The sequence below is a fragment of the Penicillium cinerascens genome, assembly GCF_028974065.1.
Source record: "Penicillium cinerascens strain IBT 15544 chromosome Unknown scaffold_4_segment0_segment1, whole genome shotgun sequence".
NCBI lineage: Eukaryota > Fungi > Ascomycota > Eurotiomycetes > Eurotiales > Aspergillaceae > Penicillium > Penicillium cinerascens.
The window spans coordinates 4,664,478-4,690,368 of NW_026695298.1; the positions used below are offsets into that span (position 1 = coordinate 4,664,478).

Here is a 25,891-nt window from a genome sequence, read left to right on the forward strand (position 1 = left end):
TAGCTTCTCACCTGGGCGCTTCGCAGCACTCATGGGCTGACTCCTGTCCCTACGATCCCGTCCACCTTGAGTAGGAGGACGGAGTGCCGAGTACCACGACTGGGGCCCTCCTTATCACTGTGGAACCGATCTCCTTCGACCCGTGGATGGGTTAGCCAATCCAGATCTTGCCCCGAGCCCTTTTTTGCTGATCATACGGAGCCAATGACGCTGCACAGACTTAACTTGCGGCAGCCCCAGCGTTAGGTGCAGGGGCTACAGCCAACGATAGCTCGGCTTGATCTATCAGATTTTTCTTCCGGCGTCACAATCACTAGATTTAGGTTTGGTCCCAACTTCGCGCCCGCCACGATGCGGAGGGTGCGCGTCGCCAAAATGGTGAAACTCATCGCTGCCAATGCAAGGGCCACGCCCGTCCCAATCGTGGCTTTCTCTGTCACTAGCCCCGGAGTGTCCGGCCAATCCAGGTTCACTCACGCCTTTGGGCCTGCAGGAGATAGCAGGAATTTTGACTTTCCCCTGCTTCTACAGTGCAGACCTTGCCCAGGGCCTTGGTTTTATGGCACACGTGGACAGGGACTGATTTTCGTGTCCCCTCTTTTCTACATTGAGGCGCCGGGACTAAAAAAGCCCTCCCCCTCCCCAGTGGATCAATTCCTGACGGGTGGGACCTTTTTATTCTGCTTCTATTCCTAGCTCTTAAACGGCAATCGAGGGCGGATCCCCTGTTCTTCACCCACTTCCTCAGCGGTTCCGCCGGACCTTAAAGACCGTCCCCTGTCCCGTGTTTCCCATGTCGTGACAGGAGAAAGATCTCCTTCACAGTCCGTTTCAACCCCGTGGGATATTTGACTTCAAGGGACTGGAACGCCTCCCTGGGCTTGGGCTTACGTTCGTTGGAGGAATTCCTCGTTACATATTTCCGCTTGCTTTACTTCTATCCTGGGCTGGTCTCCTTTCCCACTGCCACTTTTGCCTACCCTGCCCGAAACAGCTTTTTCCTTTTGATTGATCAAGTTGTTTGGAAGATCTTACTGGCAAAGATGTACGAGACTACCACCTCGCTGGGCCTGCACCGTCTAAGCAGGCAAAACCTCCAGAAGCGCTACGAGTCTGACGAAGAGGATGTGTCCGAGTCCGAGGCTGGCGCCCAGGACTTTGTCCCCTCGCTCGTAGGCTCCCAAAGAGCCGGTACCTTTGATTCAGATCTCAGTGCCGACGAGAACTCCCATGCAGACCCGGACTCGGATCGAGAGGAACACCTGCTGGCCCCCTATCCTCCAGCCAAGAGGCCACGACCGGTATCTATGGATACTATCAAGCGGAACAGCGATGCCAATTTTGCAGATGATGCCTATGTCTTCGACCCAGAAGAGGATATGGTTCTCGAACTGCCTTCGCCGGATACCCCGCCGATGGCATCGACCCTCTACTTGCAGCCTACCATCTATGTCCGGCCCAACTCACCACAGGCCAACCCAAACCCTAGGTCTCGCTCCCCATCCCCATCATCCATCTTCTCCATGGAGACTGCGGAGATTCAGACCGCAAAGAAGGTGAGCATGATGGAGCCACCGACTCGTCCTACGCTGGTCTTCATCAACTCTTTGGGTGCTCGGTTGAAGGGCGCTCGATCCAGGCCCAACCACTCTCGAACCCGAGGAAACCCTCGGGATCGAGGCTCTCGCATGTTCCCCGAAAAGACCGAGAGCAGCCTCCATGTACCACGCCTGGTCGAGACCCCATCTGCGTCCCCTCGACCCTCACAGACACTCGAGGAGCATGAAGAGCCAGACAGTCCAACACCTGCTATGCCAGAAGAGGACACGCCGCCCATCCAAAGCGCCACCATCAACCGAGTGTCTGAGATTCCGGTGGTCCCCTACATCCCACCATCACCTCACACGAGAGACCAGTCAATGTATCGAGCACGACCGCGCACAGCAGGCTGCGAAAAGCCCTTCCCAACACCAGCCAGTAACCCCCGCACCCGCCGCCCAACAGAGCCAGGGCGCCGCCCAGCCTCCATCCGCAGCAGCAGCAACAGCAGCGTGCCATCCTACTCATCACGCCCGGCCTCCCCCTTCCCAGACGACATCAGACTGGGCTACATCGCCGACCGAAGCGAAACAGCCTCCCTGTACTCACACACCTGCGGCCCCACGTTCTCTCCCCAGCCACTCAGCCACCCTTCCAAACGCAGCATGAGTAACATGCTCGCACAACGATCCCCGATGATGCGCCGCATGGCTCGTAAACACTCCGCCTCATCCAGCGTCGCGTCGATGGCCAGCCTGCGTTCCGAAATGGACGCCTCTGCCCCCATCCCTGCTGCCGCAAGCCAGCCCAATCTGAATGCGATCAACTATGATTCTCACGTTGTGCGGAAACCGAGCCAGCGCCGTCATGCGAGACATAACAGCTCTGCTTTTGGTGGGAGGGGCTTTATGGGCTTGAAACTTGGGAAGAGGACTTTTACGAAATCTTAGCGAGTTTTATCTTAATTTAGTAATGTTTTTTTATATGGGCGGATTTTGTCACTGGTTTTTCTTTTGTTCGGGAATCTGGAGGTTTGGTTTGGGTTGAATATCTCTGGTTCTGCCGTGGGGTTTTAACCATGTTTGAAACTGGTTCGGAGGTTTGCTGCAGTTCCAGGCTGCATAATGTCTTATTTTATCGGTAGCATTGTTCTTGATTTATACGATTGAGTTGATCTCTGGGTTCCAAGGTTGTTTTTATCGGCGAGGCAAGGTTGATGACATGACTATTTGACTATTTGGCTGGAGCGTTGTCAGTCAACCAGATGATGAGTTTTGCTGGTCGGCTCTTCCAACAGAAGAATGAAGAGTACGAGTGGGTACCACGAAGATCAAGAATCAAACAATCAGGACGAAGAAAAAGATGAGATACTTCAATGGAAACTTGGTATATTGCAGAGTAAAATACTGGCAGCTAGAGAGTAAAAAAGTGAACCGGGGAATGGGGCAGTGCAGAGAGTATAGACGTGATCACAAAATTTGACAGTAAGATAGCACGACGGGTAAGGGTATGAAAAATGTCTATATCTACTTCCTTGCCTCTAGGGCCGACTTGATAGCTATTGACAAGTTAGTATACGGATAGACTGGCGTAGGGAAAATACTGACCATCACAAGAAGCCTTCGCGTCTCCAAAGAGCATCCTCGTTCCAGGCATGTAGAACATCGGGTTGGGGACGTCAGCTGTTCAGTTCAAGCCATATTAGTCGCGGTTAATATAGAGTAGATGAAGGACGTACCGTATCCGCTTGCCATGCCCCGCTTCATGACAATCACTTCCTTGCTCTTCCAAGCGTGCAGGACCGGCATTCCGGAAATCGCAGAGTCGGGCTCAAGAGCAATTGGGTTGACGGTGTCATTGGCGCCGATTACCAGGGTCACGTCCGTATCGGAGAAGTCCTCGTTGATCTCGTCCATTTCCAGGACAACTTTCAGGGGGTTAGAATTTTCAGGTAAGAGGAACTAGTCAGTACTTACTATCATACGGAACGGATGCCTCGGCGAGGAGCACATTGCACTGCCCGGGCATGCGGCCAGCCACGGGGTGGATAGCAAAGCGGACATTAACGCCGCGAGCACGGAGAATGCTGACGATTTCGGCTAGAGGATACTGAGCCTTTGCGACAGCCATTCCGTAGCCGACGATGATGATGACATTCTCAGCACCCGAAAGTGCCTCCACTGTATCGTCGATGTTTGTCTGCGTGACTTCGCCCTCGATCTTCTTCTGCGTTTGCTGTGCCGGGGTGCCAAGACCGCCAAACAAAACATTGGTGAGCGATCGATTCATGGCGACACACATGATGTACGACAGGATAGAACCGCTGACCCCGATGAGTGACCCGACACTAGTCAAGAGCGGATTGTTGAGCATCAGTCCCTCAGCGACTAGAGCGAAGCCAGAATAGGCGTTGAGAACTGTAACCACCACCGGCATATCAGGTCCGCCGATAGCCGCAGTCGTGGTGTATCCTTTCATGAAACTGAGGAGAGTGTTTGCACCTAGACAGGTTAACGCAATCGTTGGGTTTGCGGGGGCCATGGTTACGAAAGCTCCCATGGTTGCTATGTTGCTGCCCAGCAATGTCGAGTTGATCACATGTCTCCCCGGGAGAATCTTCGGAGTGGACGACATTCGGCCGGCGAGTTTCATGAAGGCAACAATCGAACCAGTGAACGTGATGCCACCGATGAGAACACCCATATACGCCGTAACCAAATGCAAAGTCGAAATGTCAGCGATGTCGGCCATCACGCTGCCGATGCTGGTCAGAACAGCAGCGAGACCAACGACCGAGTGCAGAGCAGCGACAGTCTGAGGAAGCCCGGTAGGGGTGATGCGGCGTCCAATCAAACCTCCAACCAGAACACCAGTACCAGCAACAGCAGCGAACTGAGTCAAAGTCTCAGTCGAGAAGCCTACTGCAGCCAGCGAGGCAAGAATTCCAGAAACGACACCCAGGATGCCGAAGATGTTGCCGCGGCGCGCAGTCTGTTGTGAAGCCAGACTGGAGATGGAGCTCATACAAAGAATGGTGCTGACAAGATATCCAGCTTGAACAATACCAGCCATTCCAGTACTTGCAGCAGCCAGGAAGCCACCGCCGAATACAACACCGGGGATAGCATACAGCCACGGGTACTCTGGAGGATCGGTGGCGCGCTTGAACATATCGAGCATGCGCTTTGTCACGACAAATCCACCCGAGACATTGACAAACGCCAGGAGAACAGAAGCAGCACCGAGGTATTCAGGGAGAGTAGTCGGGGTATAGCCTCCACCCATGATAAACAGACCACCGATACCAACCATACCGGAGATGGCATTGGTAACACTCATAAGGGGCGAGTGAAGAGCAGGTGCTACTCCCCAGACTGCACGATAGCCGACCAGACCAGCAAGACCGAATGTCATCATGTTGCCCATGAACATGGGACCAGTAGCTTTACCAAGAGCGAGTGTGGCGCCCATGGCTCCCGTGACGGTGGCCACTTCCCGAGTAACCTTCTGCCACGGCGTGAGCGCAACTTCTTCCTTCTTTGCGGCAACACTCTGGGCATCTGCCTTCGGTGCCGGAGGCGGGGCAGGCGGTGCGGCTGGAGGAATTATTTCACCATCGCGTGTGACAATGGATCCACGAACCACTTCGTCATTGAAATCGATACCGTACGACTTGTCCTTGGGTGCCATAGACAGCAGAAGCTTCGTGATATTGTTGGAATACAGAGTCGAAGACTGAGTGGGCAGACGAGAAGGAAGATCCGTGTAGCCGATGATCGTGACGTCCTTGTAGTTTGAGAGTTGACCAGGAACAGTTGCTTCGCAGTTACCACCAGCTTCGGCCGCAAGATCAACAATGACCGAACCAGGCTTCATGGCAGCTACCATTTCCTTGGTGATTAGCTTTGGGGCTGGCTTCCCAGGGATCAAAGCCGTCGTGATGATAATATCGACCTCACGGGCCTGTTCCATAAACAATTTCATCTCGGCCTCGATGAACTCTTTGGACATTTCCTTTGCGTAGCCACCTTGTCCAGAACCATCTTCTTCCAAATCAACCTCGATGAATTCCGCACCTAAAGACTGGACTTGTTCACGGACAGCTGGACGAGTATCAAAACCTCGGACGATAGCACCCATGCGTCGGGCCGAGGCAATGGCTGACAGACCCGCGACGCCCGCACCGATCACGAGGACTTTACTGGGAGGGATCTTTCCTGCGGCAGTTACCTGACCGGTCAAGAAGCGACCGAAGTGGTTTGAAGCCTCTAGTACAGCTTTATAACCGGCAATATTGGCCATAGAGCTCAGAGCATCAAAGACCTGGGCACGAGAAATACGAGGAATGCGATCCATAGCAAACGCGGTCACACCACGGGCAGCCAGCGCGTCGACAATGGGCTTGTTCTGGGCGGGATACAAGAAAGAGATAATGGTCGAGCCTTTGCGTAGACCTTCCACCTCGTTGAGAGGACCTTCCACCTGGGGGCTTCGAACTTTCAGCACGATGTCACTCTGGGACCAGACCGCATCGCGATCGACCATTGTCGCGCCGGCTTGTTCATAGGCATGGTCCAGTAGTTGGGCTCCCTCGCCAGCACCACGCTCGATCAACACACGCGAGAACCCTTTCTTAAGCAGTAGAGCAACATTCTGAGGAGTGATCGCCACGCGCAGCTCATTTTGGTGTATTTCCTTTGGGACACCGATGGTCAGCTCGGAATACGGTGTTGCCGAGACGGGCTCCGAAGCCGGAGGAGCGGTGGAAGCGGCTCGTTTGGAGACGAGCGACACGAGCGACCATTGAGGCAAAGCGAGCGAACGCGTCTTCGAAGAGGTACAGAACGAGAATCGGTGAATTTGCGAGACTGATTGGATGAGAGTTAGAAACTACCTCCGGGAGCCGTCACAAAGCGAAGCTTACCGGACGGCGCAAGGAGCACTTTCCCCCGCGCGAGTGCTGGGGGCCACCAGGCACCCCAGCGCCGACCTCAAGGGCAGCGAGACACTCATGGCTGGAGTCTCGCAGGGCGATCAGACAAGAACCGGGCGCATCTGAGGTGGGCGAGGTTGAGTCAAGGGAGGGAGAACGGGTAAGGAGAGAAGAAGGGGAAAGGTTCGGACAAAGAGGGCGGTTACAGGGCTCCCACCATGCAATGAAACGGTAGTCGCTCTTAGTCCTTGGGGGTTCGTGAGCCATGAGCTTGGCCTGGCACCCGCTGGTCCGGTTATTTACTAGACCCGCCACATCTTATTCCCCCGCACGGGGGGTGGAGAAGATGGATCTCCCGCCCTACTCCACCGCGACGGTTGACACCTGGAGATTCGGATTTATATGACACTTGCGCTTGAAGCGAAGATGCCGGTGACCTCATTAAATCCAAATTCGCATTTACCCGGGGGACTAGATAGCTGATTGAAAGTTCGCGCTGAGGTCAGGGGTCAAGCCACTCCCCCGCACTCGCTGCCGTAATCGAACAGCCGCACATCCGAGTTACCGGGTTACCCGCTTCGGCGGAGAGATGAGTAGAGAAACCCGGTACATATGGGCAGCCCATAGGAAATTCCTGAAGGATTAACGGGTGATGATTTGGAATAAAACTTGACTCTATTTGAATATATGCATTGATTATATGAATGAGCCTGGAAGCGGCGTATGTGCTCAAGTGTATCTTATACAACGATCGAAAGAGGCCATAGGAAAAGACCTCTTATTTTTATGTGCTCTCTAGGCATAGTGCCCGAGAAGGCCGTTAGGGATGACTATTGAGACATCATCGGCTGTCGTTCGCCTCAGCATGAACTGAAGAGCCGACTTCTTCCAAGGTCTCAACGGCACCCTTGGTGTCGATGAAATGCGAGATGCGGTCGCTAGGAAGCCAGGCGCTCTCCGGCATGACAAAGTAGGAAACCAGGGCGAGGATGGTGACGCCAACCATGATAATGGGAGCATCTAGTCAAATAATCAGTTGGGGAATTCAACAAACTCAGAGAGAAGAACTTACAGTTCAGGTTTGCCCCAGTCACAGGCCACTCGTAAGGCGAGAACAGAACGGCCACAACCCAGCCGTTCCAGAACACACCGATGAACTGGAACGGCTTGCTCCAGCGGCCCAAGCTCCACTTCGGCTTGGGGAAGCGGTTCGGCGTGCAGAGCAGCCGACCCAGACAGATGAGACCGTAGGCGGCAGCACTGGGGACACCAGCTGCGGAGACGAGCGAGGTGAAAGCTACGTTCGACGGGAGAATGGTGCAGGTGACAAGAGCAGCGACTCCCCAGACGACGATGACCGCGTTACGGGGCTGGCCGCCCTGCACCTTGGAGACCCAGCCGGAGAAGGGCAGCACACCGTCACGGGCAACGGCGAAGACCAGACGGGAGGCGGCGATGATGGCAATGGCGGTGTTCAGCCACAGGGCGACAATGCAGATGATGTTCATGAAAATATGTCCGCCCTGGCCCAGGACGACGGCGTAGAGCGGAACAAAAGGCTGAGGGGAGCCAAACTCCATGAGCTTGTCTGCAGTAGGCTGGGGAAAACAAAATAATCAGCATTTTGGGTTACTAGACCGTTGAAGGAGTCGCTTACAGCGCAGAACAGGAAAAGAATGATGGTGGCCAGACCGCCGAATCCACTGGCAATGGTGCTCCAGAAAATACCCCGGGCAGCAGTTACGGAAGCATTCTTGGTCTCTTCCGCCACATGGCCCGACGCATCGAAACCGATCAGGATACCGGCAGTGGCCAGGTAGGAAAGACACCAGTTCCAACCAGCCGGAGCACCAGTACCGTTGTAGGTAGTCATGAAGGCCTCGTGGGTAGAGCGGAAGCCCCAGGTCTGGGCCGTGCCAATGGGCAGCCAGATAATGTTCAGGAAGAAATCGAGCATGACGAAACCAGCGGAGGCCCAAAACACCCACTTGAAGTAGCGAGGCGGCAGGAAGTTCAGCAGAGCAGCCAGGGCAAGGAGAACCTCGGTACAGATCCACTGGACAGCGCGGAACTTGACGCTGTCGGTGTTTTGGGGGAAGTCGACATTGAAGACAGTCAGCTCGGCAAGCATATAATTAACCGCAGACTGCGTGTTGCTGGCGCAAAAGGTCGTCCAAGCAGTGGTACTCCACCACGCGACGACGAAACCAAGCAGCCGGCCAAAGCGAGGACCACCCGCCTCAGCAGCCCAGATATAGATCGAGCCGGCCGATGGGGATGCCGAGCAAACCTCGGCAATCACAGCAGCGGTGATGAAGGTAAAGACCATCGTAACCAGGTAGCTGGTCCAGTAAGCCAAGTTACCACCGGCAGCAATGCCGGTGCTGTACGTGACGCGCACGCCACCGACGAAGTAGAGCGCAGCTGGGACAATTAGCACGGCAACGAGTCAATATTTTTGAAGGTGAAATACCGAAAGTGGTGGCAAAGTTCTCGAACAACGTATAGGTCCGATGAAGCACCTGCGGGTCGTGAGTTTTCCGATCATCTATCAATCAGTCTCAACATACCGGCTTATAGCCCATGGTTCGCTGGATCGTGTCAGTAAGAGTCTTCATCAATAGCTCATTTGCATTTACTCACCAGCAAAGCCGCATCATCCTTGGCCTGCATATCACTCCGATCATCCTCTCCAGTAGTGATAAGCTCGTCGCGAGCGACGCTCTGGTGCTCGTGTTCCTGCTCGGGCACCATGGTTGCAAGGCGAAGGCAACCTATATTGCGAGTGACAGCGAGCGAAAAGGTGTGAAGAATTTTTGCTCAAGAGCGCAGATAAATAAATTTCATTGAAAACCCTGAATGCCGTTTTGCGGCCCGGTCAAGGCTGCCCCACCGCGGGAAGATTACGAAGGGGCGCCAGGAACCTGTGAAACGTGCTGCCCAGGGCACGCGATGCCGCAGTTCACGCTCTAACCGCAATGCGACCGTACTGTATCACTTTAAAAAGACATGGCTCGGTCACGGGCTCGTGTAGCGACCCGAGACGATCAATATCGGTCTTTGATTTCTAGATACGCCCGGAGTGGTCTGGTCCGCGGGGGCCGAGTTCTTTTTTTCATTGTACTCCCGGGCCTGGCCTGTTCGTTTGGGGACCCGATAGGACGGGATCTGGCCCCGCGGTCGGGCCCGTGGTTCGCGGAGCTGGTCTTTGCACCCTCGGCTCGAACTACTTATAATTCGTGGCTGGTATAGATTCTTCAGCCACGCATGGTTGCCTGGGTTTCTATCAACTTGTCGATAGGGCTGAAGTGAAGTGAGAAGAAATGCTAAAATTCGTATATCTATACAATGGGTTTCAAATCCCGTAGAGTTCAAAATGAAAACGCGCTTCCAATATAAGCAAGATATGAAGAATAGATGACAGCCTTTGCGGGCTCAAGATTCATGAAGCGTCGTGTCTATAGCTATGTCAGACGTACAGTAGTCTGGCAATGGAGAGAGGAAAACATATGCAGGGTTGACATCGTCCAAGTCCTGCCCACTTGAACTGCACTGCGCAAATGGGAAAAGGTATGTTCAGAGAAGAGTTGCAGCAAAGCAAATCAGGGCAGGAGAATATTAGACTGAATTTCATCCAGCGTCTCGGTCCACCCCTGGGGAAAGGTGCGTCGCTTAAACCACACGCTTTCGAGTAGCTCGAGGCCTTTGTCGACATTTCGGAATCCGAACCGCTTGAGTTCTTGCATCGTCTGACGAACGTACTGCTGCTCTTCTTCCTTTCGGGTTTCCTGGCCGGCTATGAAAAGAGGCCATAGCACTGCCAACTGACCCACGTCCTTGGACAGCTTGCGGATCAATGTCAAAATGCGAGTGATGAGCATGTCCAAATAGGCTCGATCGGTGATCCAGCCTGATCGACCGGCTCCGGCTACCTGATGCAGGTGCACAAATGTTGCCTTTTCGTAGGCCTCGATGCATCCCACGTACTCTAGCATGTCGAGGAACGGGAATCGGTCAAGGGTCTCATCATCCAACTCCATATCTCCGAGAAGCTGCAAACTGACCGGCGTGCTGGCACGCCAGACCACCAGCCGGTTGAAGATTTCCTTGTACACCATATCCTGCTGCTCTGGAGACATCCACTGCTTGTCGCGAGCGAGAGTGCTGATGGCTGCCTGGACCTCCATCATGCCAGACCACGCCGACCGCAACTCTACTAAAGTTGGATCATCGTGGATACCTGACAGGCTCGGAGTGCCGAGATTGTACTCCCATCCGCCCCCGAGGGTCTTCCAGTAACTGCCATCAACCACGGTGCCACCGGGTGTGGCACATGCGCCGGCAACATCGAGATAAGATAGTAACGATACAAGGAATGATCGAAGAGGGTGATTTGTGTCGGCGACTCGTTGAACCTCGCGTTCGGAGCTGCCGGTATGTGGATAGAAGAGGAGGTTATAGATCTCGCGGGCTCCTTTCAGATGTACAGCCCAGTTCAGGTGTTGGGAGTCCATCATCTGCAGCAGTCAATATAAAGCGTTCCAATCCATTCAGACCAAAAAAAAAAAAAAGGAAACCCACCTCGAACAGACACAGCAGTAGACACGTCGCAAAGTCCGTCATCCCGAGTTGCCGCTTCGGTGCAGCATACCGAGCCCTGAACATCTGCACAACCTGCCCGTATTTGCCCATCGCCTTCTGGAAATGTTTATTTCGCTGCGGTCCGACCGATGTATTTGCCAAATGTAACGCGCCCAAGGCCTGCATGGCACCCACCATCGACGGGGACGAGCGAGCAAAGTCGGGAAAGTAACTGCGGTACGGGTTTGCGTTGATGGGGCTGTCGTAAATGATGAGGAGAGTGGACACTTGGTCGATGAAGTGTGTGAAATAGAGCTCATCGGTACATTGCAAATTCGCTAGGTTGGCCGGGCCCAAGGGTTCCTGGAAGCGAAAGAAGATCGGTTGTTGTTGTTGTTGTTGTTGTGGTTGCGGTACTGTGGTCGGTGACACCACCACGGCCTGCCATGAACCTTTCCGGTCCTCCTTCTTCACGGCCAGTGACCCCGTAGACGATGCACCACAGGAGTCTGGGCTGGCTGTCTTGTTTCTCCCCCGCGGCGGCTTGGGTGATTCCTGGGTCTGGGACGGCCCGTAGACCTTGAACGTCATCCGCCCTTGTGTCCCATCACACTCGAGCCCCAAGCGGGTGCAGTTATTGCATATGGGCGAGGCCTCATCACAGCGAACATGGCGGCGACGGCAAGTTGAGCAGCCGGTGAAACCTCGATGGTGCCAGCGGCGGACGCGTTTCCGCGCAGAGGTGGGTTGTGGCCGCGACTCGGGTAACTCTGACGTCTCGGTCACTGGGGCGCCTCCGGTTCGAATCTCCATGGACGGGAGGGAGGTGCAGAGGGTGAAGACATGAAGACTCAGCGATCACAGCATAGTTGACAGGAGAAAAGAATACGAGGCAGAGAGGGGTTTGGAGGCATTCTGCTGATCACCCGATAAGTCGGGGATCGTGGATCGTGCCTCTTCTCCCCACTTCCTGCTTTTTTTGCCCTTTTTTCTCACCCCACGCAGATTCCACTCGTGCCAGCCGGTGGCTTTTCTGACTTTTTCTGGCCCCTACCTGCCGGTGAAACCCACCTATCATTAATTGGCTCTGTAATTTCCCGCTTCACAATGCACTTTATTGGCGGCCACAACGGCGCAGATCCCACGTTGGCGGCTCCGGCGCCTTCGGGTTGACGCAGTCCCAAATGGATCGGGTATAGGATCAATCCGTGGCAATGTCTATGACGAATTCATGTCCATTGTATGGGCGAACCCTAGCTCTAGAAAAAGCAATATGACACTGGCGTGTTTCACTTTACCCAAGTCTCACCTTGTCTATACATCTACCCCCAACACCTCCAACTGTGCATGCAAGTCGATCGCAATACCGTGGAACCACAGGACACTGCAGGAAGAAACTTTTTAGATCTTATAATGGTGTTTAAAAATTTGGCAATGGATTCTTGGGTTAGCCAACATCGCTATCTCTAATGGTTACAATTCGATTAAATGCACTTGCCGCCATCAACCACCATCTCCGTGCCGTTGATGAAACTGCCCTCGTCACTGGCAAGATACAGACACATGTTGGCAATATCGTCCGCCTCCGTGAGACGACCCAGTGGCACGTTTCCAATGAACTTTTCTCGGTTCTCCGGGGTGTCTTCCATACCGGTGAACATGGAAAACAGACCCGTTCCCGAGAGTAGAGGAGCAACGCAGTTCACACGGATGTTGTGGGGACCGTACTCGGCAGCGAGGCCCTTGGTAGCCTAGTGGAAATCAGCCTATGTCCTTAGTTCGTCTCTTTGTCAAACCACGTACGTTTGTAACGGCGCCCTTGGATGCGTTATACCACACCAGACCAGGCCGTGGGCGACTTGCGCCGGTGGAAGAAATGTTGATCATGGATCCACCCTTGCCCTGCTCAATAAAGCGAGGCATCACGACTTTACCAGCCAGAAAGATGCTCTTGACGTTAACCCTGAAGACGCGCTCCCATTCATCCTCGGTGACCTCGGCGGTGGGCTGGAGACATCAGCATTGGGCCATTCTCTGCAGACAGATGTACCAACCTTGTTCCGGTAGGTCGTTCCCGCGTTATTCACCAACCCATCCAGTCCACCAAACTTGGAGAATGCCAGGTCGACAGCGGTCTTCCAATCACTCTCTTGTGTAACATCCATGCGCTGGAAGATCAGGCTGGTGGGGTTCTGCGCGGCGACCTTTTCGCCGCCTTCGACATTGATGTCCGCCACGATAACCTTGGCGCCCTCTTCGCCGAATCGACGGGCGATAGCCGCGCCAAAGCCGGAGCCGCCTCCTGTAGAATATGGATCGGCCAATGTACATTGCGGAAGTTAAGGTAGGCCGGACTTACCCGTGACAATGACAACCTTTCCTTGCAGTCGCGAGCCTTGAGCCATTTTGTTCGAATTGATTATAGGAGAAAGAAGAATTGAACTCGACAGGAAGTACGAAGGCCCTAAAAAGTAAAGAGGGGAGGAGGGGCAGTTGGCCCGCAGGATCGGCGTGAATTCCGTTCCCCCGCACGTCAGACGCCGACAAGGCCTTTATGGCCGTTGAGTACCCGGCATTAGCTCCGGGTACGGGGGGACGACGTTCAACATTCACGGCGTTGCATAAGAGAAAGCATGGCATTTGTTATTCCCAGTACGAGATTTTTGTCATTCGAACATGCAATTGACACCGGTCTTAACGGGCCGACGCGCCCAATATTGAGTGTGTGCCGCCTGCATCTGTTTACATCGAGTTAAGATCGTCGACGCGAGGCTCCACAGTCAACATATCTCGACCTTGCAGGGTTAAGACATCCCGAGTCTGCCGCGAGTGATTCAAACAGAACTCAATCGGTGTTGGTGTTCTGGCATCCCTCACCCGACTTGCAAGTTTGAACTGATCTATCATGCTTCTGCAGGGCCTTCTTCCCTTGCTTACTTCTCTCTTGACGTCTGCCCCCACCGCGTCTTCAATTGCAGACTCTTGCTATGGATCCGCTCTTCCTACGATCTCTCCCTCTACCGATCATCGCTCTGTGCCCTGGGGCTCCCCTAGTGTGCACTTTTCATCCCTAAACGGTACGCTTACCACATGCTGCAACTCTCTCGACGATGTGCGCACCGCGCTCGACGATATTGATGATCGGCTTTTAAATCTGCTCAATCAACGGTACGGTAACTCCTGACTCCTTGATCACTGTCATTTCACCCAACCCTATTTTCATTAACGCGCCTGCATTCTCTAGAGCCGCCTACGTGCGCGAGGCCACGCGTTTCAAGTCCACACGCGCTTCTGTGAATGTACCTTCCCGTAATGAAGAGGTGGTCCGTCAGGCGGAGCAGCAAGCCGTGCACATCGGCATGCCGGTAACTATTGCACGGGCGACCTTTGAGGCTATTCTGATCTCGAGCGTGCCATTTGAGCAATGTATCGTAAGTATCCGCTCCCTTTCAACATCGTCTGAAACTAAAGTCGGAACTTGGGCAGTTTGATGTCAATCCTCAGTAGTGATACCTTGGGGACCTAATGTTGGTGGTCATTATAAGAATAGTACAATACTAGGAGCAAGCTATTCCTCGACCCTTTCATACGCCCAAAAAGATGTATTCACGACAAAACGACCAGCAAGAAACAACGTTAGGTTAAAGGTCCCTTGTATGGCCTTTATCATTTAAGTCAAGTCAAGATTATTCACATAATTCGAGAAAAGCAAAAAATAGAAAATAAAAATTGCAGGGACCAAGTACTCATAGAGGTTTCCCCCATTTCCTCGACCTACCCATTCTCACCGTTCGCTTATTCAAAGCAATCCCATCACATGGTTTCAACACATTGAAATTGCAACGAAGGTCAGCAGAGACCTCCATACTAGCTCCCCAGTTGTCGAACTTGCCACAGTACTTGGAACGAAAGATTGAGTCAGGACCTATGCCCGCGGCCAGCCAATAACGGATTTGGATACTCACATTTGGTGCTGAAAAAACCGTAACCAAATCCCGCTCCCCAAAAAATTGATATCCCCCTTCAACCACCATATGTGACCTGCATACTAAGTCCAAATCGTGGCGCTTCAGGAAATTCGTAAGAGGCTTCCTTCCAAAGAACCAGCTCACACCTCGATCATCATTGGGTGCCCAGTCTTTGATATTTGCGGGATCGCTCCAAAGAAGGTCATTTAGAAGACCCTGATCAGGCACTTCGGTGGGGCGAGCGATATTTCGGATCTCATCCATATCAACGAGATTTGGAGAAAGGCCTCCATGCACACAGAAGATCTTTTCGGCCACAACCGCAGCAATTGGAAGGCAGTTAAAGACATCGGTGAATGTTTTCCAGATTTTAACACTGCATCTTCGCTTGCACTCGTCATGAAACCCATAGATTCGAGAGACATTGGCGCATTCATGGTTCCCCCGGAGTAAAAAAAAGTTTTCGGGGTATTTGAGTTTGTAGCATAGAAGCAGAAGCATTGTTTCCAAGCTTTGCTTGCCGCGGTCAACATAGTCCCCCAAGAACAAATAGTTTGATGCAGGAGGAAATCCAGACATTTCAAATAATCGAAGAAGATCTAAATATTGACCGTGGATGTCCCCAACGATTTGAATTGGAGCATTTAGTTCCAGGAGAGCAGGCTGGGAAAGGAACGTATTGCGGGCGGCCGAGCAAATAGACAGAATTTCATCAGTCTTGAGACATAATTTTTTGTCAACCCTTGATTTTTCCACTTGTAGTAATCGTGAAATCATTCCATCTAGATCAATTAAGGTGGATCTCTCCATATTGCTGCGACCTCGAGAGGAATCATCCCAAATAATCGTTTCTAGGTTAAATTCGTTTTGTCTCCGCAAAATGGATTCACTTGTGGCTTTGGGAATTTCAGACGATGGTTTCTCGGACAAGAGAAGCTTTGATCTGGGATCAAGGTCCTCTTTCGGCTGGCGCGCTTTTGGCGATGTACTTTTGATGACTTGAACTGCTGAGTCTGGGGTGCCATGGGTACTGGAGTTGCCTTGATGAGGAAATCCCTTTTTAAGGAATTTAAGAAAGATATTTCTTCTAGGTGAATTGATGATGTGGCCATGACCAGCGCCTGTGCTCTGATCGGCGGTGTTACCAAAGCCTGTATCCTCAAGCTGTTGAAGGTCGTCGGAATCTTGCGCTGAAACTTCCTTCGGAGGGAACTGGATGCCCCTCTCATTGCTGTAATTTGCGCTCTCGCCTGGTCCATTCCCTGGATAGCACTCGCTTTCCTCTGGTTTCAAAGGAGAAGCAGGGATCTGATTGGTAGTCCTCAAAGGCACTTTAATATTGGCAGTTGACATATCTCTAAATAGCGTATTGTAGAGGTGACGAGATTAAATCTTCTTATGAAGCTGGGTTATTATGCTGCCTGCAGACTGCAGTCATCTTGGCAATCCAAGTGGCAAAGCGGATAGTCACTGGGTGTGAGGGGTTGAAGTGAATGGGAGGAGCTCTTGGCAAAAGCGTAATTGGTATGAGTGGCTGATTTAATACCCTCATCTCACTCTTCTACAATGGCCCGCGACCTTGCTATCGGTATATTAAAAAGGTATAAAGTTGGTATAGACTACCACTAAATGAGTTGTGGTAATGTGATGAGTGTTGATGGGTCAGTAGTTACGTGTAGGGATAGATATCCATACAATCATATTGGTCACGTCCGTACTTTTCTGGTGAGAAATACTGAATCTAGGAGACGTGGCAGATATGGAAACAACTACGTCACTGGCCTCTGGCCCATGAAGTTTTTGTATGAGCCAGGTGAGGAAACATCGCTGGTAGATTTGGGGCTGTCGGGGTATTAGGAAATGCACGGACATCCGGGCAGGTGGGGACCAAAGAGCCAATAATACTTGATAAACACCATAATTACCTCTTTTGCTTCTGGGGCGGTGGTCAAGCGCTACTGTAGTGTAGTCTTGCCCAGCAGGACTTGGCTCTTTTCTTATTCAAGAAAATTATTATTATTACTTAACTCATTTTCTAGACAATAAGCGTTTTAAGGTAGCTTCATTCTTCGCGTTGGCGCTCCCAGTAGAAACCGACAACCGATTAAAACAAACCCCAGCAATAAAACTACCTAGAAATAACCTAAACGCAATGCACCAAATACCAGGGCCTGTTGATCTAGTTGATTGGATCGATAGAAATGGATGCCGAATTGCACAATGCAAAGGCGTTTCTTCTTTTTAGGTCCTCAATATTCACTCGATCGACGCTTTTATTGACTTGATTCTAATGAATAATTCATTTGCATACTATACACTATTGTGGGTAGGTAGACTTCATAATCCTGGCCTCGCAATGGCGGATACAAAAAAGAAAGGAATAAGATTGTTGGTACATCATATCGGTTGTTGATGTTTACTAATAGGGTTCGGTCAAAGCGAGAAAGGAAGTGGTTAATGAAAAGTTCTATGCTTTCTAGAAAAGTATTACTCGTAAACACGTCCAGAACAACAATAAAACTAGATAATGACGCCTGATGACGCCACGAGTTGGAAGTAGATGTCACGTGATGCCGAGCGACGATCGGCTTCACCGTGACTCTGCCCCGCGCGCTCCTGTGATCGATTTTCCTTTATCTTTGGAAAGGCTTTAATTGAATCCATCCGTCACCATGGGTATCTGGGGCCACCACAATCTCGACCCTGTCGTCGAGCCTATCGCCATATTCGAACAATTTGTTTCGAGCGAGCCGCAGACATTAGTCCTGAGAGAAAAGGTGCTCTCCGTCTCTGGGGACAGCTTCGAAATCAAATTGGCCGATGGCCAGCCGATTCTGAAAGTGCATGGAGCCTGGGTATCGCTTTCTGGTCGCAAGAAGGTCGAGGACGCCCACGGCAAGCATCTGTTTGATATTGTCAAGGAGCATCTGCACCTCCATAGCACGTATGCGATCGAAGACCCCCATCACAAGAAGGTTTGTGAGGTCAAGAGTAATCTCACGGGTAAGTTCTGTCTTTTATGATCCAACGCCATCCGGAATGACAAAGGAGACCCCATATGATATGGACATTACTGACTGCACTAGTACTCGGCTCCAAAGCCACCGCCACTTTCACTGATCATAACGACAAGGCAGTGACTTTCATTATGAAAGGAGGCTGGTATGATCATAGTGCCGATATTGTCAATCATAAAACCGGCCAAACCGTGGCTCGCATTGACCGCAAACTGCTTAGCGGCCGCGATCTTGCGTTTGGGCAGCAGACCTACGCCGTCATTGTGGCACCTGGTGTAGACGCAGCACTGATCGCCGCCTTGTGTATTTGTTTCGATGAGAAGAACAATGACGAACGTGGTAGGTAGTAAGACTGGGATACACAAGACAGCATCCGGTCGGGCGGGGGAGCAATCTAGTTGGGCCAGCTTTCTTAGCACGTTCCAGAGCAGCTGTTGAAGCAGCCGTTGAAATATTCCTGCACACTATATTCCACAAAAGTCATTTGGGTTCATCCCGCAATACGAATATTGAACAACCAAGCGGAAACAGAGATGTCGTAACAGGTGACCAAGATGAGAGCTTAAGAAACAATTCCATACAGTAACACTAAAGTGATAAAACTGGTCTTGATCCGTCCCGTATATAGTGAGACACGCCCATGCCGGTTTTAGTAGAACTAATGCTGTAAAGCTGTTGTCAGGTACCTCTGATTACGTATAGCCGCTATTTCAGTAATTTCAGTTTGTTAGTCACTTAAGGTGGAAGCCGATTTCGCTAGTGACTATCTCGGGGATAACTACCTCGGCTAACTAGGTAGTCGACCTTTACCTCATCTCTAGTTCCTACAATGGCATCCGACTTTCAATCCATTCCCGTTATCGACCTCTCGCTCGCGGAGTCACCCGAGACACGTCCAGGGCTTCTGGAACAGCTCCACTACGCCCTCACACAGGTCGGCTTTCTGTACGTGTCGAATCACAGCGTGCCTCGAGAGGTTATACAAGACCTGAGAAACCTGCTCCCTCGACTCTTCGAGCTGGACCAAGAGGCCAAGGAAAAAGTGGCCCTTCATAACTCGCCGCATTTCCTAGGTTACAGCCACGTCGGATCGGAAACGACAGCCGGAGCCGAAGATAGGCGTGAGCAATTCGAATTTGCGACAGAGTTGCCGAATTCCTGGCGAGATGGACGTCCTCTGTATGAAAGATTAATGGGGCCTAATCAGGTACGTCCAGTCAGCTTTAACTGTCGCAATGGACTGACATGTAGGTAGTGGCCGTCCGATGACCCCCAGACCCGGAAGTTTGTTGAGAGGTACATTCAGGAGCTCACACAACTTGGTGAACGATTTCTGGCACTCGTTGCTGAGGCTCTTTCCGTACCTTCGAAAGCCCTCTTCTCATTCCTCTCATATCAGCATCGTCTCAAGCTTGTTCACTATCCACCCTCAGATCCTTCATTAGGCTCTCGTGCACAGGGAGTTGGTCCGCATAAGGACTCATCCGGCTGGTGGACATTCCTCTTGCAAGCATCCCCTCCCCATGTCAAGGGACTACAGGCACTCAACAAGAATGGTGAATGGATTGATGTTCCCGTCATTCAAGACACTTTCGTCGTGAATATTGGACAGGCTTTCGAAGTGGTGACACATGGGGTCTGCAAAGCTACAACTCACCGTGTGCTATCTGGCCCTCTCGAAAGATATAGTGTTCCGTTCTTCCAGGGTGTCCGTGGTAGTCTAACCAAAGGGGAGGCATTGGGGACCTTGAAGGACTATTTTGGTACCAAGAGGTCATCATCGGAAGTCGATGCAGGGGTTCATATCGACTCGGCTTTTTTGCGTGGAAATTATGATACATGGGGCGAGTCACAACTGCGGACAAAGATCCGAAGTCATCGTGATGTGGGACGGAAGTTTTACGCCGATTTATTTGACCAGTATCTCAACGATAGTTGAAGACTGCAGATAAACATGAATTCATGACATCTCTATGTATTCACAAACTAGTCGCCATATTTTAATCTAGAGCCGCCGTTTCTCCTCCTCAGGCTGGTTTCCAACCGCTGCCTCGATCTTCTCCATAACCTCATCGGTCAACTTATCGACAAGAGCCAAGGCACGCACATTATCGCGGACCTGCTCCGGCCGCGACGCACCGGTGATCATGGAAGAGATATTAGGGTTCTTCAGAATCCAAGCCAAGGCCAACTGCGCCGTAGAAACACCCAGCTCCTCCGCAACCGTTTTCAACGCAGCAGTCTGCTTCAACTGCCGTTGCCAGGTATCGTCACCGACAGTCTTGCGCAGGCTCTCGATATACCCATCCCCAGACTGCGCCAGCCGAGATTCAGGAGGAGGCGAGGTAGTATCATTATACTTGCCGGTAAGAATACCGCCCTTGAGAGGCGAGAACACAGTCAATCCCAGACCGTGAGCTTCATACAGCCAGCGGTATTCCTTCTCAACGCGCTCGCGTACGAGAAGGTTATACTGCGGCTGTTCCACGACGGGGCCGACGAGACCCAGTCTATCAGCAATGCGCCAAGCGTCGGCGATTTCACTAGCAGACCACTCGGATGTACCCCAGTAGAATGCCTTGCCATTGTCAATCAAGTAGTTGAAGCCACGCACGACTTCCTCCATGGGGGTGTCGCGGTCTGGGCGATGGGCATAGACCACATCCACGTAGGGGAGGTCAAGACGCTTGAGGGACAGGTTCATGCCCTCGATGATGTGCTTTCGCGAGAGGCCGTGGTTGTTCAGCGGCTTGTCAGGGTTGGCGCTGTTGGCTTTACCCCAGTAGATCTAGTCCAAGGTCAGGATTTTACCATCTTGTACCTGGAAATTGTGATAACATACCTTGGTAGAAATCACCAGATCATTCTGCTTCCATCCAAACTTCTTAATCGCCTCTCCCAGTACAATCTCTGACTGTCCACCCGAGTAGACCTCGGCGGTGTCGAAGAAGTTGACTCCGGCATCATATGCAGCCTTCATGCAGTCAAACGCAATATCTTTTTTCCATAGTCAGCATACATTTTTTCAAATCGGACCAGGGATGCAATGCAATACCATTTCCGACATGTCCGCCATAGGTAAGCCAGCTACCAAGAGAGATAACAGAAACCTTCAAGCCCGTGCGGCCAAGGGAGCGATACTGCATTTCAGGGAGTGATTCAGCCATTTTGGACGAGAGACACGATAATAAAAAGACAAAGAAAGGGCGAATGGCGTTATTTGAGGGGTAAATCGAGAGCTTCTGCCTATTACGTAGCTTCTTTGAACAATGCGGGCCGATGCGGGGTGCGCACGGAGCCTTTTCTCGGGCAAGACGCCGTGTATTTGCCCGATTCGGACGCCGATGGAGGGCTGACGCACGTGGCGTCTGGTTCAGATGGTGCTTTCGGGTTGGGGCTAATTGGGAGCGAAACCGATGGAACCCCCTGGCAATGGTCGATGGGGGGTCTTCTTTTGCTACTCGGTGAAGCTATGGATATTAGTCATTTGTACTGGGGTAGCTGGTAGCTACGTAGAAAAGAAGTTTAGCAAAGTTGTTGATTCCATCTGTCACAATTTTAACATGTTTCGACGATAGCTGAAAGAGCGATTCCAGTTCCAGCAACCAACCTTGGGAGATACCGCATTTACGAGACTGCTACCGAGCCCACAGGACCCCGACTTTTCAAATCAACCCCCAATAGCAAGCTCCAATTCCTTCGTATTTCCTGAAACGTGCCTTTAAAACCTCGCAGTGTATATCACTTAGTACTCACATCCCGTAGCGGCAGCACCGGGCTCATCTGGATACACCGGAGTCTGCATAGGATCTTCACACTGGCAGTAATGAGCTTCTGGAGAGATATCGGAGCAAGCAGCCACCGCTGCTGCCTCCGTCGCAGATGCACAGTATGTATTAGTGCTGGTGGAAGTCACCATGCCGGGAGGACAATTATTGCAGGGCATGCAGAATGTATCGGATTGGGAGCCTCCATCCAGCATAGTCATGCTATACCATTGATTTGTGCCACAGCAGCACGATACTGCTATAATCAAGTTAATCGATGCGGGTCTCGCGCGGAATATCTCTGCTTACAGATTATCGCAGTGGACTTTCCTCCAGCCAATGTCCCATCGTACAGAGTCGTTGTACTGTAAGGAATAGCACCGTTCGAGCACTCGGTCGTGATCCATGCTGCATTTAGCGGGAAACAGGTCTGTTCTTCCATGCAGTGGTCTGGATGCCATACTGATGGGAAATAGCCTGCTCGACATTTGATTGGGGGTTTAGGCTTCCAGCAATAGGATACTGGGGTGCCCATTGTACAGTCAGTCGTGTACACGATGGTCGATTCGTCCACGCAGCGGAGATTTGCGTCTTCGGTGACGGCTGGGGGTGAAGCGGATGTTGTAGCATGTGGCAGGTTCAACTGGCCACTAACGGACGTCTCCCGAGGAAACGCTAGGGCAACGACAAAGAAGGCGAGAGATACGCAGGTGGTGTAATAGAAGCCCATCGTGCAAGTTGATAACAAACTATGAGAACAAATAGTTGTACTACAGCGAATAGAAGCGAATACTTTTGTTGCCTACTGATGTGTGATCGTATGAATCCGTTGAGAACTATGGTCTTATATGCCACCCACACGCCATCGAGTAAGCCATTGCTACTTTGTTCAATCTTCCACAATGATCCAACGCTATCTCTGGTAGTAGATCTCACGGTAGCTGTAGCTATGCATGAGAGTATACTTTTGGAGACACAGATAAGACAGCGCCATCACTTCCTGGCAGCCGGCATGTAACCCTTCACCCCGCCTCTGGATAAGAATAGTCATGCCATGCTAGCTATTTCCCAAAATAGCAAGCACTAGATGCTAATCTTTTTGAAACATCAACAACGTATATACAGGGCGAACAGGGCTTGGTGTCTCCTGTGGTGGCCAGAGTTCATGATGTGACATTATGATTGACAATTGGAGCAAGATAAATTTGCCATAGAGCAACACAATATGGTTGGAAAAAAAAGTCGAAGAAAAAATGGCAACCCTGTTGACACGTTGCGCCGCTGTCCGTTCTGATCTGCTGTTCAACATCCATCCTGGTAGGGAGGTCGTCGACGTTTTGGGTAGCAGCTTTTTCAAATTGCGAGATAGAATGATAATGTGGTGAGCCTTGTCATCAGGTTGAGCTCTTACACTGCATACTCGAGTCCTGCTTGTGTCTCATGAGTCCCACTGCCAGGTCACACAACAGTAATTCAAAGGCCTCCCTCATCCACGCCAACATATAACCTGTCTGAGACATCATGTTGATGATGTCTGACGTGAAACAGATACTGTCTCAGCATTTGAAAGAGTACCCTGCCCCCCCCCCCCCCCCCCCCCGGTACTAGGTTGCTTAAGACAATACCCTGTCGTTCAACCGATTCTACGAATATCAAGCTGATCCTCGGAGAACACAAATAAAAGGCCCGGAGATTACACACGAGCCGATAAGTTTTGACTGGGTGAGGCCATCGAAGCAACCCTATAGCTTATGACCAGGAAGATTGAAATCTTTTTGACAATGACATTATGATCACTTCACCATACCAGATGGACTGTCTAATAAAACTGAGAAAATATGTACAAAAATGGAAAGCTCAGTCCAGCGAGCCAAGACGGATGATGGCACTGCAACAGTACGTGGCAACGGCTGTGAACTTCAAAAATATTGACAATAGCAAAGCAACGCTCAGCGTGGACTGTTCCCCGACCAAGCTCTTATCATGCTATCTTAGAACCTCTTGTGCAGGTGGCGATGGTGGTGGATGTGTCTGCGAGCATGCTCAGCAATGTACTCCCGTCTTTCAGGTTCTGTAGGCATGTCCCTTTCAACGTACGAGACCGCTGTAGATGTCGATGTAGCGGTTATAGTCGTCGAAGAGAGCGTGCGCAGAGTGCCAGTGGAAGTGGCATATGGAGTGCCGTTTCCGTCAACCTTGACAACCACGTCCTGTTCCAGATAGACAACCTCTTCGGTGATGGAGTCCACTTCGATGGAGGTAGTGGGGATTGGAGTAGGGTTGGAGGTCGAGGTGGTGGTAGAGAAGACGGTAGTAGCAGCCGCAGCTTCTTGGGTGCCGAAGTCGTCAATATTACCGACCATGTTGCCAATACTGATGGTGGGACTAAGCGAGAGGGATGGCAGCAGAATGGAAGGAATGGACATGCCGGGCGGCAGTGCTGTAGTGGCCGAGTCCGAGTCCGAAGGCATTGTCATGGTGGCATATTCCGGGCCCCATTGGATCAGAAGATCTCCAGGCAATCCACTCGCATGCATGTAGACATTTTCATGCCGCAGGCCGGATGGTATGTCAAAGGAACATTTTCTCTGCTTTTTTTCCGACTGGAGACGGAATATTTCGCAATCGCCGACCAGGCCCGTCTCACTCGTGCAAGTGTCGACGGCTTGCTGCAGGACGCCATCTTCCCAGCCGTACATGAAATCGCCATGGTACCCGAATCCAGTCGGGTCGCCATTTGCAATGGCAAAATAGCCATCCCGGTCTTGGAAGGCGTATGTGTTCCAGATTGTCTCGTAGAAAAGTGAAACAAGGCGCGTCTCGTATCCTTCCGGGCAGGTGCCATCCATCACGACAGACGGATACGCAACGTGAGATTTGTGGTCCTCTGAATCGACATCCTTGCCATTCCAGCACGATGGGAACATCAGCTCGATACGGATCCCGTCCGTACAATGTTCATCGAGGTAAGTTTTGTTCGGCATGAAATGACGGTAGAGGGATGGTTCGGGATCCTTGGCATAGTTTAGGCAGTTGAAGCCAATGGCCTTTTGGCGTAGAGCCGCCTGTGATTCCTGGGCGCCAGACCATGAAGATTTCGGCGGGTCAGGGATTGGCCAAGTAAAGTTTCGCTGTAAGGAATCCCCTGCCAACATCCGGAAGTTATCCGGGAATGCTGTAACACTCTCTCCGTAGAGGAGGTAGTAACTGTTCACAGGATACGTTAGCATGGAAATTAATTTCCGGATGAAGCAATTGGACTCACGCAAGCATGCCTCCGACCTCTTCAACCAGTTCAGCGCTACCGTTGGTGTGCATAAAGTACAGAGCAGGAGTCCAATACGCGGACATGTCCTGCTCCACGGCGCAGGAGGTACAACTAGACTCAAGCAGAGTCTCCGTATCAGCGCTCATGCCGAAGTCTGTATCATTTTCGTCAGAGCTAGTTCTCAGAACAGGGCCATGGGGAGCTCACTTCCTGCTCCATGGACCGTATGCACGTGCCCGGAGATCATCCCAGGGTCAACAATAGGATCCAAACGGGCGACACCAGTTCGCCCACGGCAGGGAAGGCGCCAAAATGCGTTGGTAAAGACAGGAAAAATGGTGAGGCAGGCTCCCAAGACGGTTGTTAGGCGAATGTCCTGCATATTGCAATGGTATAAGGCGCGTCGACGCGCTTACGGTCGATATAAACGAATGATATCTGATGAGAACGAATGGCAGTGACTCGCCAGGAGCACCGAATCAACCGGAACTGGCGCAGCGAGCACGATTAAGCAAGAAAATGGTTCGTGTATATGGCGGGGATCGTGACGCTAGAAGGATGTCAGTGGATCTGTGGCGCCACGAGTGGTTTTGAACCAAGAGGCGTCCAATGCGCCGGCCCCATGGAGACGCTGAGAGGGATTCCAATTGCCAATCAATCGTCATCGAAAGGAAGGAGGCGATCCTATTCGCGAACCTCGGAGATCGACGTGGAAGCCTCCCTTTGAAAAGAATGGTCCCCTTGCTTCGGGGCTGCCACCCTTGCCAAGGGCGCCAAAGAGGCCAATTGAGGGGTGGGATCGCGAAATAAAGTCAATC

The 25,891-nt window shown here is 51.7% G+C and overlaps 12 protein-coding genes across 12 annotated transcripts; 4 read left to right on the forward strand and 8 right to left on the reverse strand.

Annotated features, from left to right (window-relative positions):
* Window positions 1–1,043: 1,043 nt before the first annotated feature.
* On the forward strand, window positions 1,044–2,489 carry N7498_010901 (uncharacterized protein; the record flags this gene model as incomplete). Its single annotated transcript, XM_058457957.1, has 1 exon — window positions 1,044–2,489. One exon carries the CDS (start codon window positions 1,044–1,046, stop codon window positions 2,487–2,489), a length of 1,446 nt encoding a protein of 481 aa, XP_058304856.1.
* A 576-nt stretch (window positions 2,490–3,065) lies between these two features.
* N7498_010902 (putative nicotinamide nucleotide transhydrogenase) lies at window positions 3,066–6,739 on the reverse strand (the record flags this gene model as incomplete). The annotated part of the gene is made up of 5 exons (XM_058457958.1): window positions 3,066–3,097; window positions 3,147–3,221; window positions 3,278–3,466; window positions 3,516–6,366; window positions 6,464–6,739. 5 exons carry the CDS (start codon window positions 6,737–6,739, stop codon window positions 3,066–3,068), a joined length of 3,423 nt encoding a protein of 1,140 aa, XP_058304857.1.
* Window positions 6,740–7,313: 574 nt separating this feature from the next.
* N7498_010903 (putative amino acid permease) lies at window positions 7,314–9,226 on the reverse strand (the record flags this gene model as incomplete). The annotated part of the gene is made up of 6 exons (XM_058457959.1): window positions 7,314–7,492; window positions 7,545–8,070; window positions 8,130–8,896; window positions 8,946–8,994; window positions 9,043–9,063; window positions 9,116–9,226. 6 exons carry the CDS (start codon window positions 9,224–9,226, stop codon window positions 7,314–7,316), a joined length of 1,653 nt encoding a protein of 550 aa, XP_058304858.1.
* An 848-nt stretch (window positions 9,227–10,074) lies between these two features.
* N7498_010904 (Zn(II)2Cys6 transcription factor) lies at window positions 10,075–11,866 on the reverse strand (the record flags this gene model as incomplete). The annotated part of the gene is made up of 2 exons (XM_058457960.1): window positions 10,075–10,989; window positions 11,054–11,866. 2 exons carry the CDS (start codon window positions 11,864–11,866, stop codon window positions 10,075–10,077), a joined length of 1,728 nt encoding a protein of 575 aa, XP_058304859.1.
* A 671-nt stretch (window positions 11,867–12,537) lies between these two features.
* Window positions 12,538–13,458, reverse strand: N7498_010905 (SDR family oxidoreductase; the record flags this gene model as incomplete). Its single annotated transcript, XM_058457961.1, has 4 exons — window positions 12,538–12,804; window positions 12,857–13,060; window positions 13,108–13,355; window positions 13,413–13,458. 4 exons carry the CDS (start codon window positions 13,456–13,458, stop codon window positions 12,538–12,540), a joined length of 765 nt encoding a protein of 254 aa, XP_058304860.1.
* A 500-nt stretch (window positions 13,459–13,958) lies between these two features.
* On the forward strand, window positions 13,959–14,560 carry N7498_010906 (chorismate mutase; the record flags this gene model as incomplete). The annotated part of the gene is made up of 3 exons (XM_058457962.1): window positions 13,959–14,221; window positions 14,298–14,484; window positions 14,540–14,560. The coding sequence occupies 3 exons, from the start codon at window positions 13,959–13,961 to the stop codon at window positions 14,558–14,560; spliced, it is 471 nt and encodes a 156-aa protein (XP_058304861.1).
* A 239-nt stretch (window positions 14,561–14,799) lies between these two features.
* Window positions 14,800–16,374, reverse strand: N7498_010907 (uncharacterized protein; the record flags this gene model as incomplete). Its single annotated transcript, XM_058457963.1, has 1 exon — window positions 14,800–16,374. The coding sequence occupies one exon, from the start codon at window positions 16,372–16,374 to the stop codon at window positions 14,800–14,802; it is 1,575 nt and encodes a 524-aa protein (XP_058304862.1).
* Window positions 16,375–17,693: 1,319 nt separating this feature from the next.
* N7498_010908 (LURP-one-related/scramblase family protein) lies at window positions 17,694–18,385 on the forward strand (the record flags this gene model as incomplete). The annotated part of the gene is made up of 2 exons (XM_058457964.1): window positions 17,694–18,024; window positions 18,108–18,385. The coding sequence occupies 2 exons, from the start codon at window positions 17,694–17,696 to the stop codon at window positions 18,383–18,385; spliced, it is 609 nt and encodes a 202-aa protein (XP_058304863.1).
* Window positions 18,386–18,867: 482 nt separating this feature from the next.
* On the forward strand, window positions 18,868–19,977 carry N7498_010909 (isopenicillin N synthase family dioxygenase; the record flags this gene model as incomplete). Its single annotated transcript, XM_058457965.1, has 2 exons — window positions 18,868–19,245; window positions 19,294–19,977. The coding sequence occupies 2 exons, from the start codon at window positions 18,868–18,870 to the stop codon at window positions 19,975–19,977; spliced, it is 1,062 nt and encodes a 353-aa protein (XP_058304864.1).
* Window positions 19,978–20,043: 66 nt separating this feature from the next.
* N7498_010910 (uncharacterized protein) lies at window positions 20,044–21,205 on the reverse strand (the record flags this gene model as incomplete). Its single annotated transcript, XM_058457966.1, has 3 exons — window positions 20,044–20,826; window positions 20,881–21,035; window positions 21,094–21,205. 3 exons carry the CDS (start codon window positions 21,203–21,205, stop codon window positions 20,044–20,046), a joined length of 1,050 nt encoding a protein of 349 aa, XP_058304865.1.
* Window positions 21,206–21,783: 578 nt separating this feature from the next.
* N7498_010911 (uncharacterized protein) lies at window positions 21,784–22,535 on the reverse strand (the record flags this gene model as incomplete). Its single annotated transcript, XM_058457967.1, has 2 exons — window positions 21,784–22,064; window positions 22,115–22,535. 2 exons carry the CDS (start codon window positions 22,533–22,535, stop codon window positions 21,784–21,786), a joined length of 702 nt encoding a protein of 233 aa, XP_058304866.1.
* A 1,261-nt stretch (window positions 22,536–23,796) lies between these two features.
* On the reverse strand, window positions 23,797–25,455 carry N7498_010912 (DUF1996 domain-containing protein; the record flags this gene model as incomplete). The annotated part of the gene is made up of 3 exons (XM_058457968.1): window positions 23,797–25,012; window positions 25,071–25,227; window positions 25,281–25,455. The coding sequence occupies 3 exons, from the start codon at window positions 25,453–25,455 to the stop codon at window positions 23,797–23,799; spliced, it is 1,548 nt and encodes a 515-aa protein (XP_058304867.1).
* Window positions 25,456–25,891: the final 436 nt, after the last annotated feature.